Raw genomic sequence first — 18,018 nt, forward strand, 5'->3', positions numbered from 1 at the left:
GTAACATGACACGAACGGCACTGCTACGCTCTTATTTTTAAGTTATTTTCTAGAAGCTTAGTCAAGACAACTTGTAAATTCCTAATTTTTTGCTAAATTTGGGTGCGCATGGGGTTGTGATTCTCGTTCATTTGTTTGCATACTGACGTCACAGCGATCGACGCTGGGACCGTCAGTAATAAGTATCCGTTTAGCTTCGAGACTGCGCGCCGGTCGGAAAGCTACATGCTAGTAAAGTACTGTAGGGATTAAAATGAAAACATAAATAAGGTGTGCATACAACATTGTAATCCTGATTCGTGGGTGGGTTTGATGGACGTCTGCAAAGTGTTTCGTGAACCAGAGGAATTGGAAACCGCTTTTTAGTTAGTAAAGTGCATTTTTTTGTTTTTGCCCTGCCAACTTACAGCTAAATCAGGCCCAGGTAGCCTTAGCTCTGGACCCCTTTTTTCTTCTTTGCTCTGCAAAGCAAGGTAAGATTAAACTAATTGCACTTCACCAGGTTGTGATTGCACGCTTCAATTTACTTAAACATAATATTTTCTAAGTTTGCTAGCCAAAGACATATGTTTTTTTAGGCGGTAAGTAGTACGTCAGGATGCTATTAGCCAACGCTAACAGTGCAACGTTACGTGCTACTCAGCTAGAAATATAAACTTAACCAATACATGTACTGTATTCATAGAAGAAAAATCTTACAGCGATCAGGAAGGGATAGTGTTTTAACACTCGTGGTATAGTAGCAAAATTGTTACAATTGCAACTACCTTGCTAAGTAGTAGCTGATGTTGGGTTAGCGTCGTGTAGTAGTTCAGAAACTAAATTTTATGATTCACCTGTTTAGTGCCAGCGAACATTTGTATTCATTCATTTAATGCTCAACTAATATCATCTAATGGTTCCTTTGACATGAAGCCAGTTGTGAATTGTTAATGGCAGTTCAAATCATCCACCTTTGGGTTACGTTATTATTATTATTATTATTTTATTTTCATCTTGTGACTTGACCATCTTATTAACAAGAAAATAGGTTAGTGTTCAAAACTGGAAATTCTCTGACGTACACAAATGTGTGTACAGCATTAGAAAAATGTAAGAGTGTTAGGAATGTCTTAAATGTTTGTCGTATGTAATAGTCTTTTACTTCATGAAAACAACACTTAACACAAACAACTTCAAGTAATACCACAAAATCTTATTTTTTTCACATTTGTGTTGGAAAGTATTATTTTAGATGTTAACAAGACAAAGGCATAAAGTGAGGGTTTGCTAAATGTATTTAATGTTAAACGTTTTTTTTTAAACAGTAATGTATTTGTGTAGATTTATTGCGCGCACTGGTGCAATGGCCCTTAGCTCTTCATATCCCCACTTTTGTTAAACACCAGTACAATGCCAATAAAGGTATTCTATTCTAAGGGATCCCCTTGGATTTTTAACGGTGTGACTCTTTGTTGGCTGTAGTAATTTTAATCAAACATCTCCTTGAGTTGCAGATCAGATGTGCACTTCAGTCAGGATGAATTTTGGACCATTCTGCTTTGCAAGACAGTTCAACAGGATTCTTGGGATGTTTTGTGTCAATTGTTTTCTTGAGGTCATGCCACAGTATCTCAACTGAGTTGAGGATGGAACTTTGTATTTGACTTGTATTAAGCTTGAAAGGTTTTTCAAAAGTATTAAAAAAAATGTGTCTTAATGATACTTAGTCCATATTTAGAAAAAAATGCAGATAAATTGAGAAAGTTAAGCACTGTATCTTGTGTTCAAAGTAGTGGCTGTCCTGCAGAGATGACTGCAAGATCACAACACAGAATGATCAAAGAGGTTTAAATATATACAAGTGTCAGCTGAAGACTTCACAAAAAATTAAGAGAACATGCCTACATCCCTGTTGACAAGTGTTCCGGTTTGCCTTTATTTTGTACATGCAATTACCAAGCGTTTCCATGTTCTGGTAGTGCTGAAACTAATTGAGGGACTTCGTGCATTGTAGAGTAACTAAATTCACGGCCAGAGTGAACCAGTTGTTGTAAGCAATAGCTTTCCATCAAAGCAGTGAATTAACTTCCAGTTTGCTGGTGAGTCTGTAAATTAGCGCTGAGTTTGGCTCATGTAAGATTTGACCTCTACAGTCATTCATGACAGAATTTGTTGTCCTTTTCCATCTATCAAGGCTTAACCCTTCGACCAAATCAGGCTAACTTTACAAGTGTGCAGTGGTGAGAATTTCCTTTGGTCGCATTGTGCAGGTACTTGTATGACCTAGTATGTACTTGAATGTGTTAACGTTCATATTCACCTACCGTTTTTTCAGGACTGTAAGTCTCACTGGTATATAAGCTGCAGCAGCAAAAATAACCGTATTTCTCTTTGTACAAGTCGAGTTATTTTTTTATTTTCAATCCCCTTAACTCACACCAGACCAATTTTCTCCACGAACCTGTGTTTGGATAACATTTATTCTAATGCAAAATAAGTCATATCAAGTAATTTACAAGGCTTAAAATGATTATATATATATAACTCTAATTCAATATAGTATGCATCCTTTTTTACGTTTGCCTTTTCAAATTCATTTTCGTTAAGCGCCACTTAATTGCCTCTTTGTTGTCAACAACCAGGCTGCCTGGATATTTTTTCTGGCAGACTTTGAACCATTATAAAAAGGAAAAGATGGATAAACTTGTCCTTTCAAGACATGTGAGAGCAATGGCACGGCACTTGTAGATATCAGCAGGTGGGGGGAGAAACACAGCTTCAACAAAGCATTTCTGGAGACTTCCATTTCAACCCAATTGGACTGGTCCCAAGAGTAACAAGGATGGATGGAAGAGTAACAAGGATGTTTGCACAAATGATGAACAGGAAAGAGAATGTCCACGATTGAAATGGGAGAAGCTATTTGGCGTGTCAGATAGTGATGATAACTTTTTAGGGCTTTTAAATAAATTCATATTCAGCTGTGTCAAAAAAATAAAACTCCTTTAATTGTTGCAACTTTAGGTTCAGCATTTGCGTCTATATGTGCACGTACCTTGCCTTGTACTTGTCTCGTTTTTGCCCTCCTCCCAAAAACCGCTACAGTATGTTATTCGATATACGATAGACATGCGTCTAAAAGTACTGTAATTTTGTCATTTTAATAACACACCATGTGTTTTAATTGAACAGCCATGATATGTGTAACCACTAAAAACAGGGGTAGACATACTCAACTTTTTGTAAAATTCACCCAAATTGAAGTAAAAAGGGGGGAAGGGGTGGACTTATGCACAAGGTCGACTTGTCCACGGAGAAATACGACAAGTAAAAAGACCATTTTTGTAAAGGAAAAGCCACACCAGACTGTAAGCCGCAGGTCGTAACATCAGAAAAACCACACCTTCTTAAAACCATTTATAACATGTTGGTTTTATTTGAATACTGTTGGCCTTGTTGCTGATAGCGTTATGATCTATATTAAAATCTAGAGACTCTAGCATTGAAGAGTCAGGTCGGAGGAAAAAGTCATTTAATTTATTTGCTTTTGAGAATTTGTAAGGTTACAATTTGGTTACTCTTGGGAGTTCATGCTGGTCTTCCCTTTCAAGAAGTTCCACAGGTTTTTGAGTTCATGGAGTCTACGCTCTCCTCCAGGGCCGTTCGGTGGATGCTTCTTGCCTACCCTCTTGCCTCAACTCTTTGGGCTGCAGCCATGTCCCCCTGTCCTCAATTTTAAAAGCAGCTTTCTTATTGTTTATCCAAAGGTTGTCCTCCTTGGTGATGTAGAGCAGTGGTCCCTAACCACCAGTCCGCGGACCGATACCGGTTTGTGGATTAACTCGAACAGGGCTGCGTGGACCGCACCTGAAATAATGTTTTGGAACTGATTTAGTTTAACAGTTCATTAATGTGTGCTTTGTTTGGCTTCTTTGTTCTTTTTTTGGCACTATTTATATTACATTTTGTAGTGAACAGGATGGTGTGGTATTGAGAGCAGTGACGCACACGACGTTTTGTCTCTGTGAAATCTGGCCCACGACTGTAAGTTGTACTTTCTGTGTAAGAATGTTGTCGTATGATAATATGGCCAACATTAGTCTGTCTGTTGATCCAACAACTTCTGACTATGGATAGCATGCTAGCTAATGTTACTTCTTATCTTCATCATGTTATATAATGCTGCCTGTATGTGTTCCTGTATGTGTTTAGCTCATTCGCATTTTTGTTAGTACACCTGGTATTTCCCTTGTTTTTGTAATTCAATTTTATTATTGACTTGTTAATTTTTGCACATTTTGAGCAGTAAAAATCTGAAGCGTTGACACAAATGTTGGAGAGAACTAATGAAGAGTTTATTGTTCGGGAAGTGGCGTATGGTCTTTTTTGGAATGACATTGTCCACACAGAAGTTTATATAGTCTGTTATGGTCTTACTGGTGGGTTGTCACCTGGTGGCCAGCAAGGGGAAAAAAAAATATATATATATATACACACACACACACACACACATACTTGCTTGACTTACGGTTTCAAGTTTAAAAACTTAAAACAATTGCGAACTATTTTCTAGCGCACAGCAGATGAATACCCTTTGTGGTGGTTGTGGTGAGGAAGACAGTGTCGCTCAGGTTGTGTTTGTCTTTTTTCTCTGAGGTGTTTGATCTTTTTTTTTTTCTTCACTTTTTGCCCTTCATTACGGCTCCAAAGTGTAAGGCAGATAATACAGAAAGAAAGGTCATCACCATAAAAGTGAAAATAGTTATTATTAAGCAGTCTGAAAACGGTCAACCACCAATAAACAAGTTGTTGCGCGCAAGAGAGACCTATGATCCGTTTTTGGATTTTGTTGAAATAATAAAATTAACAGTTGAGATCGACCCTGCCTCCCCGCTGCCATTCTTGCTGGCTACGAACATAACTTATTTGTCTGCGCGCTTGTTACAAAATGACTCGCAAGTGTGCGCCAGGGTGAAAATTGCCGCAGCGCTCTTTCCGGTTATACGGCTCTTCAAAACAAGAGTTCTCTACAAAATAAAATGCAGTGCAAGAACAAAGTTCATCCGACAAAACGGGGGCAAAAAGGGGCAGAACATTAGTACAATACAGTACGTATGAAGTGATCTATTGATTTATATATATATATATATATATATATATATATATATATATGTATATATATGTATATATATATATATATATATATATATATATATATATATATATATATGTATGTATATATATATATGTATGTATACATATACAAACAGTGGGCCCCCATGTTACGAACTTAATCCGTTCAGCAACTAGGCTCGTAACTCGAATTGTCCGTATGACGGGCAATCCAAACCTATGTTAATTAGTGAATGCGTGCAACGCGTGCAAAAACCTTAGGCAAAAACATCACGACTTCATACACATATTAAAAATTATAGTCACATAATCTCCTTTTCAGTTAAATTAAATCACATAAATATACAAAGGAAAAATGACATTTACCTTTGGGGCGACGTGACTTGAGCTGGTGGTGGGTGGAGGCGGAGGGGAGCAGAGACGAACCCGCAGAATTTTTTTTTTTTCTTGATTGAGAATATATCACCGGTGATTTCCTTCTCTTTAATCCATAATAGAAGAAGCCTCTCCATGTTGCTGTTGACCGAGGTTCGTCCCCTGGCAAGGAAAGTCTTGCCCTTAGAAAACTTGCTTGCTTTCATAGCTTCCTTGTTATTTAGAATTGTAGCGATCGTCGAGCGGTTACGGCCATACTCACAGCAAAGTTAACTATGCGTGCGCCTCCTTCGTATTTTTTTTTTTATTATCTCCTGCTTCGTTTCTATTGTCATCATCCTCTTACTTTTTCTTTTACCGCCACTTGCAATTTTAGAAGCAATGTCTAACAGATAAAGTTTGCAAATAAAGTCTTCACAACAAACCGACCAGCTCATGCCATCAGGCTAGATGAGGGCATTCGGCCAATAGCATATTGGCATTTCTGTGATTGACGTGACGCCGGTCAATAGCATATCCGCATCTCCGTGACTCAGACCGTGACTGTGACCTAATTGACCAATAGCATTTCGGCATCTCCGTGACTGAGACCGTGACTGTGACCTTAATCGACCAATAGCATATCGGCATTTCCGTGACATGCGAGAAAAGTTGTCGATGCAGCAAAGCGGAAAAAAATAGTGCGGACACACTGACCGGCATGTTGGATGGTTCTTAAGACGAAAGGTTTGTGCGTAAGATGGGGACAAAAAAAACGCCACGGTCCACGTTGTAAGATGAGAAATATGTAAAACAGGAGATTCGTTAAGCGGGGGCCCACTGTATGTGTGTGTATATATATGTATGTATATATATATATATATATATATATATATATATATGTATGTATATATATATATATATATATATATATATATATATACACATATATATATACACATATATATATACACATATATGCATACACATATATGCATACATACAATGGGCCCCCGGTTTACGAGATTAATCTGTTCTGCGGTTGGGATCGTAACCTGAATACGCTGTATGGCGGGGCAATCCAAACCTTTGTTAAATAGCTAATACGTGTAAAATCCCAGATAAAAACATCAAAATGGAATATACATATTAAAAATTGGTAACAAAATAGTATCGTAAGTGCTACGTATATAATATACATGTATACAATTGAATAACATCATAAACAAAAAATATAGAAAGGATTTAATTACCTTTGAGTGAGTGACAAGCTTGTCATGCCATATTCTCTAGTGAGGGTAGCCTACTGTAGCTTAGCCTTCATCGTATTTCTTGATCATCTCCAGGGACATTTCTGTAGAAATCATCTTCTCTCTTTAACATCATTAGCAATCATGGGACCCATGGCTACACCATTGAAGTTTGAATTAAGCAGTAAATTGCACAATAAATACGTTATTTTAAGCACTCAAGACGAGATCCAGTCTTTACATGTGGCCATTTTGACCGTGATGCCAACCAGTTGCAAACCAGCACTGTAGTGACGTATAAGCAGGGACACGTCCAAAATGGTGGTCATACAAGCACACTGACCGCCATGTTGAATGTGTCATAAGAAATGGCGTAAAGAGGGGACAAAAAAAACGTTGCTAATGCATGTAAAACCCCAGGTAAAACATCATAAATGTATATACATTTTAAAAATTGGCATTGAAACAGTATAGTAAGTGCTACTTAAATTGAATATACATGTATACAATTAAATAACCTAATAATACAAAAAAGTATATATTAACGATTTGTTTACCTTCAAAGTGACGTGACAAGCTTTTTATCGCCATATTCCCTAGTAAGGGTCGCCTAGCTAAGGCTAGCTTAGCCTTCTTTGTATTTCTTGATTATCTCCAGCTTCGTTTCCATAATAATCATCTCCTCTCTTTAGTATCAGTAGCAATCTTGGTTAACCAATGGCTAACCAATTAAAGTTTGATTTAAGCACTAAAATGCACAACCAATACCATATTGAAAGCACTCTCAAACAAGCTCAAGTCTTTAGAGAGCTATCTTTGTGACCCGTCCGCCGACCCATATAAGACCAGCATCGTCGTGACCCCAGTGACGCGGGCCAATAGTAGACCAGTATCTTAGGGAGTCGTGACACCGATCGATATCGGACCAACATTATAGTGATGTAAGCAGTGACGCATGTAGTGACATGTTTGAGAAGATTTCTTTTTCAATGTCGTAAAAAAAAAAAATGGCATAAAGAGGGGACAAAAAAAGGGTTGTGATCCACATTGGAAGGTGAGTGTGTGTGTATATATATATATATATATATATATATATATATATATATATATATATATATATGGTATTTATTGACAAATGTGCACCATTAAAAAGAAATACCAAGAAAGGAGCAACAGCATAACATCACATCCCGACAGCATGCTGCGTTGATCAACTTAATAGTAAACATACTAAATCATACATGGATGACAATGCAACAAACATTTTAGCCTTTTACAAGCTTTTATTTAGAGAGCAAAAATACGATTATATAGTAATTAAACAAATATCTTATTTAGTCGCAGATTAAGGTTCTAAAAAACCGCTAAGCTATAGCATTGTCATTGTATGATATGGCCCACAAATAGGTTAGAATAAAATAGAATAGAATGCCTTTATTGTCATTGTGCAGCAAATATACAACAAAATTGAGACTAAGCGCTGCTCCTGGTGCATATTAAATAATAAGGAACAATAAGCAGAATACGTATTATAGAATCAAAACCATCATTTTACAGCTATAATATTAGTCATTTTCAGTGTTCCTTTATGTTTGTGGTAATAACGCTGACATTGCCAGCTCTCACTAGATAAGCAGAACATATAAAATAAATAAAAATATTAAATGTTCAGCAATAAAAGGTAAATACATATAAAATATATTTATTGAAAAGCTTCACTTTTGGAGTTGTGCTTTTTATAAGCTCGAACTTAAACATCTTGGTTTGTTTTCCTAGGAATGAGTGATGACCTCTGTGGTGGTGTCCGATGGAGGAGGGAATATTGTGGAGTATGTCACTATGGTGGAAGAGCCTCAGCAAGTATGAAAGTCTCCACAACTGCTACGATAAAATTCATTTATGGTGGTGAAAATTTTATCTCATGTGGAATCATTGCAGAATAACAAAATATAGCTCAATAAATTGTTTTTTAATTTAAAGATATAGTGGAAAATCCATCATAGAGCACATATGGTGCTTAGTTGCAATTTTAGCAAAGTACTTTATATTGGAAATAATGTAAAGTTAATTGTACCAATTTTTAATGTTACCTTTGTAAAACCTCATATACAGTAACTGTACAAGTGATTTGTTGCTCTTTTCAACATTGGTAAAAAGTATTGAGAAATGAAGTCACCTAACACATCCAGTTCCCTCCAAAAGTATTTGAAGAGCAAGGTCAATTCCTTTGTTGTTGGTGGGTTTTTTTTTGTTTGTTTGTTTTTTGCACACAGAAGACATTTGGGTTTCAGATCCAAAAATAAATATCAAACAAAAGTTTAGAATACCTGATCATGGTATTTAAAATAAAGTATGTTTAAAAACTTAGGGCAGGAGCACCTTTGAAGCCATCCATGTTTCAAGTGAGCAAAAACAATTGACATAATTGATTTAAAGTATATACAGTACATTACATTTTTTGATAATGCGGTGTTCCCTCCGAACGCGATCGAGGCATAAAAGCGGACAGTTTTGTATTGCAGTCAATGGAGTTCACGCGACATTGTGTGATGGCTCGTCGCGCGACGCGATGGATGCGCATGGAGCAACGCGAAATGCCGCGCGAAGCCACGCAAAGCCGTACGGCGCGTAATTTCGCATGTCACGTGAAGTTAAAAATTTTTTAACTTTTGTCGTGTCGCAAAAGCCAGTCAAATTTGGGAACATCTCGCACGGGGAGGAATGAATCATGCCAGCCGGTTTGCGGTCACCGGGAGCTATACCACACGGCCAGCTGAGCTTTCAATACAAAAACAGAGCCAAGCAAGAGCACTCACCTGGCTTGTAGAATGGCAGAAGGGAGAACTTGGGACAACTGGTATGTGCCACGTTGGCTTCCTTTTTTAACAGCTGTTGAACAGTAGTTACTGTGCCAAGATAACGATGGTGCAACATTGACAGGTCAGTATTTAGCACAGTATCGGTCACTTGATTGCGACGTTGGAACTTCTTTTTTGTCGGATGAGTACTGCTGTAAGGAGAGGGACACACAGTGTAAAAAAAGAAGAATGAAGGTGCTGTCTGAGAAAAAATTGGTTTCGACTACATCCCAGAAAAGTGAAAGTTCTCAGCAATGCTCTCGTTTACGAATCCACTGAAAAGTGCTCAGCAAGTTCGCTCCCCGCGACAAAAAGCCTTGCGTAGAGCATAAATGACGTACTTTGTTGTGTTAAGTGTGAACGTAGCACTATGCTGTGTGCACACCAAAAGCGGACAATTTTGTATTGTAGTCAATGTAGTTCGCGCCACAGGGCAATCGATCGCGGCACAAGTTTCGCCCCGTTGCCCCAAGTAAAAAAAAATGTAACTTTGGTCACTTGTCATGTCGCGACAGAACGAGAGCTTCGGGAACGTTCAACGTAATGTAATGTAGAGAATTATTGTCATATGTATCACACAAAATCACACATTGAAATTTTTACTCTGTCAACCTCAGTGAACAGAAGACTGCACACAGGGCAGGAATGAATCATGGCGGCCGATTTGCGTTTACCCGGAGCTATCCACACGGCCAGCTGAGCTTTCAATACCAAAAGGGAGCCAAGCAAGAGCACTCACCGGGCTTGTAGAATAGTGAAGGGGAATTTGGGATCAGTGTTCCCTCTAAGCTGCGCGTGTGCGCAATTGCACACTGCCTGCACGCTCTCAGCGCACAAGAAAATCTATGCTGCACATTAATAACACAAAATGCAATATGAATGTATTCAATAATATCTAATATTAGACCTCGTCTGATTAATTAGACCGATAATATCGTTTTCTGTACCATTTTTCATTGTGACAGCGAGTGACAAGTGTCCAACCAATGATAAGTTTCACTTACACTATTCAGCCAATCAAACGCATTGACAGAAACGTTCCCTGCATATACACCGTGCAGGTTAGCTTGCTAACAACAGTGCGGAGTTAAGAGATGCAAATGCTAACCCCTTTTCCTCGCGAAGCAAACGAGCAGCACATCCACTCAGCAAGCCAAAGTAAAAAAGTTTTTCTCACAACTGGTGGCTTGTTTATTGCCACTGTGACAAGTGTAATACACATTATACTGTCATGTCTAAAACAGTTATTAATCAAGATATAAAAATAAAATAAAAATAATAAACTTGTTGAAAACGAACAAAAATAGTTGTGATTTGTTTGGCAACATTGTGCGAGTTGAGACTTCTTGCTGCCTGGTTTACTCGTATGCTTGCCCAGGTTCATATTACAAATGAAAATGTTTAAAAAGCACTGCTCTAGATGGTAAAAAAGATGCAGTGGAACTTTACACATTTCCATTGCACTTTTTTATTGCAGTTTTTTGTTTCAAACCAAGATCTCCATCTCATGGAGTTAAAAAAAAAAACAAAAAACATAATGAACTGTCATGAATTACTTGTGGTAAAGTAATTCAGGACAGTTCATTTTCCCATCACTATTTAGACTAGGGGCCACACAGAACATATTGTAAAGAAAATGTTGAGTTTGACTTCTTATGTGTACCCGAACAAAATTACACTTAAAATTTACATTAAAAATGAAGCCAGAGAAAAGCACAACTATTTCTCTCTGGACGAACGCTATACAACTAATTAACGTCAGTGCTGCCTTTTTGAATCTTTCTAAACTGCAGTGTAAGCAGATGCCTGCTGAGGAGAAGGAAGAAGACGAAGTAATTCAGCAAGAGGTCGATTCAGTGATTGTTGGAGGTGAGGAGGCAGAGGAGGAGGAGCAAGATGAAGAAATACAACAAGCGGTAGAGGCGGTGATTGTGGGAGGAGTTGAAGAGGTGGAGAAGACAGGACGTGTGGTGGTGCAGGAGGATGGCTGTCCTGCAGTGATTGTGGAGGTGGCAGCCAGCGCTCAAGTGGAGGAGTGTTACTCTGCACAGGTGTTGGTATATGATGACGAGACCTACCTGATGCAAGATGTGGCTGAGGAGCAGGAGGTTGTCACAGAAGTAGCTGAGACAGGTGAGAAAATATAACATGAATAAAAAAATCATCCTTTTGTCCCTTCATTGTATATGAGGGCTGGAAATTACGCAGCTGGTACAGTATTTTTATGTTTTGGTGTCTGCGAAATGTTGTTCTTTGTTCAACTCAAATCGTCGCATCGTGTAATATAGAACTATTTACTGTTAAATTTGTCAATATTGTCATTTATACCACAGCCTGGTATGGATTCGTGGATAACCTGGTACCAGGCCGCATGGCCCGCACCCAAAATATTCAAGTACAGTGGGCCCCCGTGTTACGAACTTAATCCGTTCAGCGGCTACGCTCGTAACTCGAACTGCTCGTATGATGGGCAATCCAAACCTATGTTAATTAGTGAATGCGTGCAACGCGTGCAAAAACCTTAGGTAAAAACATCACGACTTTATACACATATTAAAAATTAGTAACATAATCTACTTTACAGTTAAATTAAATAACATAAATATACAAAGGAAAAATAACATTTACCTTTGGGGCGATGTGACTTGAGCTGGGTGGAGGCGGAGGGGAGCAGAGACCAACCCGCAGAATTGATTGAATTATTTTCTTAAACAAGAACTTTTCTCAAACTAGAACATATCACCGACGATTTCCTTCTCTTTAATCCATAATAGAAGAAGCCTCTCCATTTTGTTGTCAACCGAGGTCCGTCCCCCGGCAAGGAAAGTCTTGCCCTTAGAAGATTGCCGAGCGGTTACGGCCATACTCACGAGCAAGGTTAACTATGCGTGCGCCTCCTTCGTATTTTTTTATTATCTCCTGTATTTCCGTATTTATGTATTGTCCATGTCTGGATGCTATTTCATTTTGAGAAACCTTTTCTTTTGAAAACCGTCGGATTCTCTTGAAGTCATTTCTGTTACTTGAGTACCAAAATTTCACTCACAAAAAATATAAATGAGTGAGAAACAGATGTCTTTGAGAACGTGAAAAGACCCTGTCAGGAGACAGATGATGAGCCTACAACTTTGAAGAAAAAGAAAGCTTTTAACAGGCAATAACAGGTGTCTTGATTTAAAATAATGATTTCTCGCAACAAGGATTTTGAGCGCTACTTAGTAACCAAAAAAAACTGACAAGGAATGAATTCTCTTACCATTCTGTTACTGAACCAAATGAGCTTGCAAATTATGACTCAAAAATATATTTGAGACTCTCGACATGTCCATCTGTGTGAAGAGAGAAACAAGGTGAAGGCTTCCATTAGTTTGCCGTTAATGGTGAGTTCATATTTTACGTGCACTCTATATCGCAATTTGCATTGATGCCTCCCTAACACATGCACCCACATAAATTAATTAAACATAATAACCTGAAGAAAAAGATTTCAAACATTACACTCTTTTTTTTTTTTTTTAATTATGTAAAAAAAAATGTTGACAGCAATTTAAAAAGCTTCTATCTCCTGCACAGACTTTGACAGGGAGAGCACCACTGTACCACCTGGTACTGTGAATGTACAATTCTCACAGGACAAAAGCAAAGCCGCCACCCCCCGACCCTTAAAATGATCAGCCGTAAAATTTAATTTAGAAAATTTAAATAAAAAATATTTTATTTATTTATAATATAATATTTATAATATAATAATAATTATAATAATAATTCTGGCTAGAATGTGTAGGGATATTACAAATGTTCAGGTCAGAAATTAGTGCAGAAATGAAAAATTATGTCAATGATTATGTCTATCAAATAAAAAAATATTTTTTATTTTAAGTTTCCAGCCCTTTACTTAAAAACCAGGACCATGTTATATTGACAGTGCAGAAAAGAAACATAAATTAATTGATCCACTGACTCGTCCATATTGTCAGAAAATAGATCAACATTGATCACTGAAGTGTTTTTAAAGTAAAAGCAGATTGTTTACATATTTTGTTTCAACAAAAAATTACTTCTTGTTTTCACACGACGAAAACAAGAGGAATATTTACTTTGGAGAAGCTGAAACTTCAAGCACTTGTACAATTCATTTATCCATCCATTTTGCCTCGCGCGGGTTGCATGCTTCTATCTCAGCTGAGTTGGACAGTAGGCTTGGACAGCACCCTCGACTGGTTGCCAGCCAATTGCAGGCAGTGTGTCCAATACACCTGCCATGCATGTTTCTGAAGTGTGGAAGGAAGCCAGAGTGCCCAAAAAGAACCCACGCAGGCTCGGGGAAAACATGCAAACTCCACACAGGAAGGCCAGAGTGAGGGGAATTTGAACTCAGGCACCTGAACAGTGAACCATTGCTCCACCAGGCTGCCCAAACAACAAACAATTAAATAATAATTAAAAAAAAAGAAGTTTTCCTTTGCTTAAGAATACTCTTAAGCCTATTAAAAGGCCTCCTCACTACACCAAGCATTTGTAAAATACTTCAAATGCATTCAATGACTATTGTTTAAAGGTTGTAACAGCGTAAACATGACTCTGGCCTACCTTTTTTTGGGGGTGGGGGCAAAGCTCTTGATTTACTGGTTGATCTACATTCCTACTCATGCCTATGGTCACAAGCTGTGGGTTGTGTCTGAAAAAACGAGATCCCAACTACAAACGTCGGAATTTTGTCTGTTTGTCTGTTGTTTTTTTTTTTTTATCCCCGTGGGGTGTCCACGCTCTCTACCTTAGAGATAAGGTGAAAAGCTTGGTCATCTGAGAAGGACTTGGAGTAGGTTAATAGCTTTTCCACTTTGGGAGGAGCCACCTGAGGTGGCTTGGGCATCTGGTTAGGATGCCTCCTGGACACCTCCCTGGTGAGGTCCTCCGGGCATGTCCACCGGGAGTAGGGACGAACCAGGACATGCTGGAGAGACTATGTATCTTGGCAATCCTAGGAACACTGGGTAAATCCCCCCGTAGGAGCTGGACGAAGTGGCTCGAGAGAGGAAAGCTCAAACTACTGCCCCGCAAAGGCAAAAGATGTACTGGAGATGGCAATTTAGCATGGCATTCTACTGTTGTCATTGTTGTGAAGCTTTTTATGTGGTTTCATACTTATGTCTTTTTCAGTGGAGATGTCAAGTCAGGACTTGGTATGTTTCGATAAAACGTTTGAAGCAGCTGAAGCTCTTCTGCACATGGAGTCTCCCGGAGGATTGCATGACCGCAACACAGGTAAGCACCACACTTCCATTACTTTATTACAATAGGTGTAAGAAGGTGATATATACAGTATTGGTATTTCCTACATTTGTATTTCCTACATTTTGTACATAATACTGTGATAATGGCCTCATGACTTTTGTAATGAAGATACAGCGGTGCCTTTGTCAATTTGTAAACAAAACATTTCTCATTGAAATTGTCATTAATGTTTTAAGTAGCCCTTTTAATTTTTCATGCAGGCAAATCAGGCCTTTTGACCAGTCTTTATGACAACTACGCATTTGAAAATACTTTTAAATAGTGATGGGTAAATAAAGCCCCATTAACTTTTTTTTTTTAAATTGTTTTGTTCATCTCATTGGCACTTTTGGTTTAAAAATACAGAAAAAAAATTGATACATTGCCATTGCACTAGCATTTATTATTTTAATAAAGACCATTTAGAAGCAAAAAAAAACCTTACAACAAATAAAAATATCTTTTTAAATGAGCATCAACCGATATGGAAATACTCAAATAGTATAATCAATAGTATGTATGTAAATAGTATGTATGTGTGCTGAATTTCATGTAGTGATTTGTTAATCCAAATAAAAAGTGCACACGTAAATGATTTAGAGACATGTAAAAAGGTACTGGTATTGGTTGCCCATAAAATTTGTTGAGAGAGATTTTTCTTTTTTTGTTTTTGGGTTCCAGCAGATGACGTGATGATGGAGACAGTAGTTGAGGTTTCGACAGAGTGTGCACCCATTGAGGAGGAAGAATCTTTTCCCATCCCGCCTGAATTTGAACCTCTTGCTAAAAAGAAGAGAGGAGGTCAGTGTCAAGACTGTTATATTACTCCAGCAGCTTAGGAATTTTCACTTTTTGATGCTTCTAGTAATATGTGATTAAAGTAGTAAACAGACAACTTGATTGTACAGGAATATTCCTAAGAGGATGGAAAATTGAAAAAAAAAATGTTTTTTTTAAATGCCAGGTGGACGTAAGGCAAAGATGCACCAACCTACATCCAATTGCTCCTTTGACCTAGGGATTAAGAAGAGACAGAGGGATGGAAAGGGTAGGATTTATTCTTTTTTGTTCAAGACTGTCCTTTTTGTTTATTTTGACCTCATTCGTTCCATCCTTTATTTACCACGTTATCCGAAGTCACTGACTGCAGTTGGTTTTGGATTTTTCATCTGGAAGATGTTACAAACCTCCAGGTTCAGTCACTGCAACCACACCGGATGAACTGAAGAATTAAGAAACGGGATAGTATATTGCTTGGTAGTTTGACTCAGCCTTTATTCCATCCCATTTCAATTACACACTCACCAATGACACTTAAGTTTGAAGCTGAGCGCACCTTAACTCATCTGAGCTGGTCCTAAATTTCTTCTTTTCCAGGTTCTTGCTACCGCCAGTGTCTACGGTTACAGCACACTACACTCTGCCTCTCATTAGTTGCATAAAATGTCAGTCAAATTAAACACATACTAATTGGGAAACAATTAAACCTGGACATTTTTATGAATTTATAAAACTCCTGAAGTGTAAAAATGTGTCCAGGCAAAAGAGGTTTGGTCACCCTATCACACACACAATAAATATGTGTAAATAAGTAAGCATATTGTGCTTACGAACAAAGAAAAAAAAGGCCACATCCAGACTTACTCTTTTTGTACAAACGCATAATATTCACAAGGTATAGGGAAGAAGAAATGTGTGACAACCATTAGTGTTCTCATTTATTGTCTGTCTACTTGTTTATTTATTTATTTTTTTGTTCCTTATTTTGGGAACATTCATAATATGAGTATGTGATTAAAAAAAACAGGATACACAGGAAAGATACATATTAACTAAGTGGAGAAGGGGTAGTATTAAATAAGTTTATGCATCCTCCTACTCCTTTTCGAACATAAGCCAATGTTGTTTCAACTGTTTTCATTTTTCGTTTGTTTGTTTTTTGTTTTGTATAATCGCGTGTTCGAAATAAAGCATTCATTCATATTTATCTGCACAGAAATTTTAATTATGGCTCTATCTGCTGGCCCTGTCTGATGAGGCCACAGAAAAAATCTACTACAACAGCTGTGATTATTCAGAGACCAATGTGATTGGTTAATTCTAAGGATAGACCGATTATCGGGGTGGATAGTCACCATATTGGCATCGGCTTTTTTTTTTTTTTAACTCCTCCGGGCGATAAACTTTGTCACGATACAAAAGAGATATATCTTTACCTATTTCTGTGAGAGATCCCTTGCTATTTAAATGTGTTGGGAGTTTCTATTTTAAAAAAAAAACGTTTCCTGCAGTAAATATTCCTTGAGTCCTTGAAATTCATATTGGTTATCACCCTCCTTGACAAGTGATAATCAGCAGAGGCCCTGAAAACACACTTGCTCGAGCGCTAGTTAATTCTGAACTGGCACATTCCAGTTTAAAAGTGTATGTACAACTGTGCAACCATGCCATCTGATCTCGTTTTTTTTTTTTTTTTAAACTTTCGTAAAAGATTTTACTTTATTCAAAAAGTGTTTGTTTCCATTGTGCATTTTAATTGTTTTGGGGGAATTATGTAACACTTCTAGTATTTTGACTGCTCAAGAGTTGAGTACAGTGTTCCCTTGCTATTTTGCACTTTATCTTTTTTGGCTTTTTTTTTTTTAATGGGAAGAAAAAAAAACATTATTGCAGAGAGACTTGCTGTGAAAGTTCCCTGCATGCCAAGACGAGTTAATTGTAAATGCACATGCCATTGGCATGCAAAGTAGGACCCCCGTCCCTTCCCTTCCAACACACAGGAATTTTCATCCATGTGAATGTGGATACCAGAATTTACAGAATTTTCCAAATGAGAAAAGTATTTATACCTGAGACAAAGATGATAATTAAAGATACTTCAATTATAAATTATTAAACTTCTTTAAACCTGACTGAATTTCTAAACTGTACTGTATCCCTTATCCTTTTATCCCTTCCCTTTTCCATCCCTTGGCTGTAATATGTGTACTGTAGTGATTGTTGTGTCAAACGTGACGTATAAATACTTTTCACATTTAAAAAATTCTGGTACCTGCATACACATGCATGAAAATTCCTGGGGGCGGATTTCACTTTTCGTGGTGGGTTTTCGGTCCCCGTTAACCGAGAAAAACGGGGGACCACTGTACACATATGATAGCGGTTTT

General features: G+C 37.7%; 1 protein-coding gene and 1 long non-coding RNA gene across 7 annotated transcripts in view; one reads left to right on the forward strand and one right to left on the reverse strand.

Moving 5' to 3' along the window:
* The window catches only part of elf2a (E74-like factor 2a (ets domain transcription factor)), a 24,132-nt gene continuing 6,114 nt past the window's right edge, over positions 1-18,018 (forward strand). The window contains exons 1-6 of one of the 3 annotated variants that reach the window (XM_088431481.1): positions 1-473; positions 8,496-8,579; positions 11,371-11,710; positions 14,738-14,842; positions 15,536-15,652; positions 15,816-15,899. In XM_088431481.1, coding sequence (XP_088287607.1) covers positions 8,505-8,579; positions 11,371-11,710; positions 14,738-14,842; positions 15,536-15,652; positions 15,816-15,899 — 721 coding nt within the window. In that variant the 5' untranslated portion in view covers positions 1-473; positions 8,496-8,504. Of the gene's footprint in view, positions 474-8,495; positions 8,580-11,370; positions 11,711-14,737; positions 14,843-15,532; positions 15,653-15,815; positions 15,900-18,018 lie in introns of all 3 variants that reach the window. The other 2 variants (XM_088431480.1, XM_088431482.1) reach the window with 2 other exon arrangements.
* The window catches only part of LOC148414185 (uncharacterized), a 25,988-nt gene continuing 11,221 nt past the window's right edge, over positions 3,252-18,018 (reverse strand). The window contains exons 2-8 of one of the 4 annotated variants that reach the window (XR_015867608.1): positions 12,834-12,906; positions 12,206-12,227; positions 11,656-11,701; positions 9,536-9,729; positions 6,723-6,823; positions 5,482-5,652; positions 3,252-3,849 (exon numbers count right to left, since the gene is read on the reverse strand). This is a non-coding gene — a long non-coding RNA (uncharacterized LOC148414185). The other 3 variants (XR_015867609.1, XR_015867606.1, XR_015867607.1) reach the window with 3 other exon arrangements.

The sequence above is a fragment of the Hippichthys cyanospilos genome, chromosome 13 (genome assembly GCF_059441005.1).
Source record: "Hippichthys cyanospilos isolate Australia breed blue-spotted pipefish chromosome 13, RoL_Hcya_1.0, whole genome shotgun sequence".
NCBI lineage: Eukaryota > Metazoa > Chordata > Actinopteri > Syngnathiformes > Syngnathidae > Hippichthys > Hippichthys cyanospilos.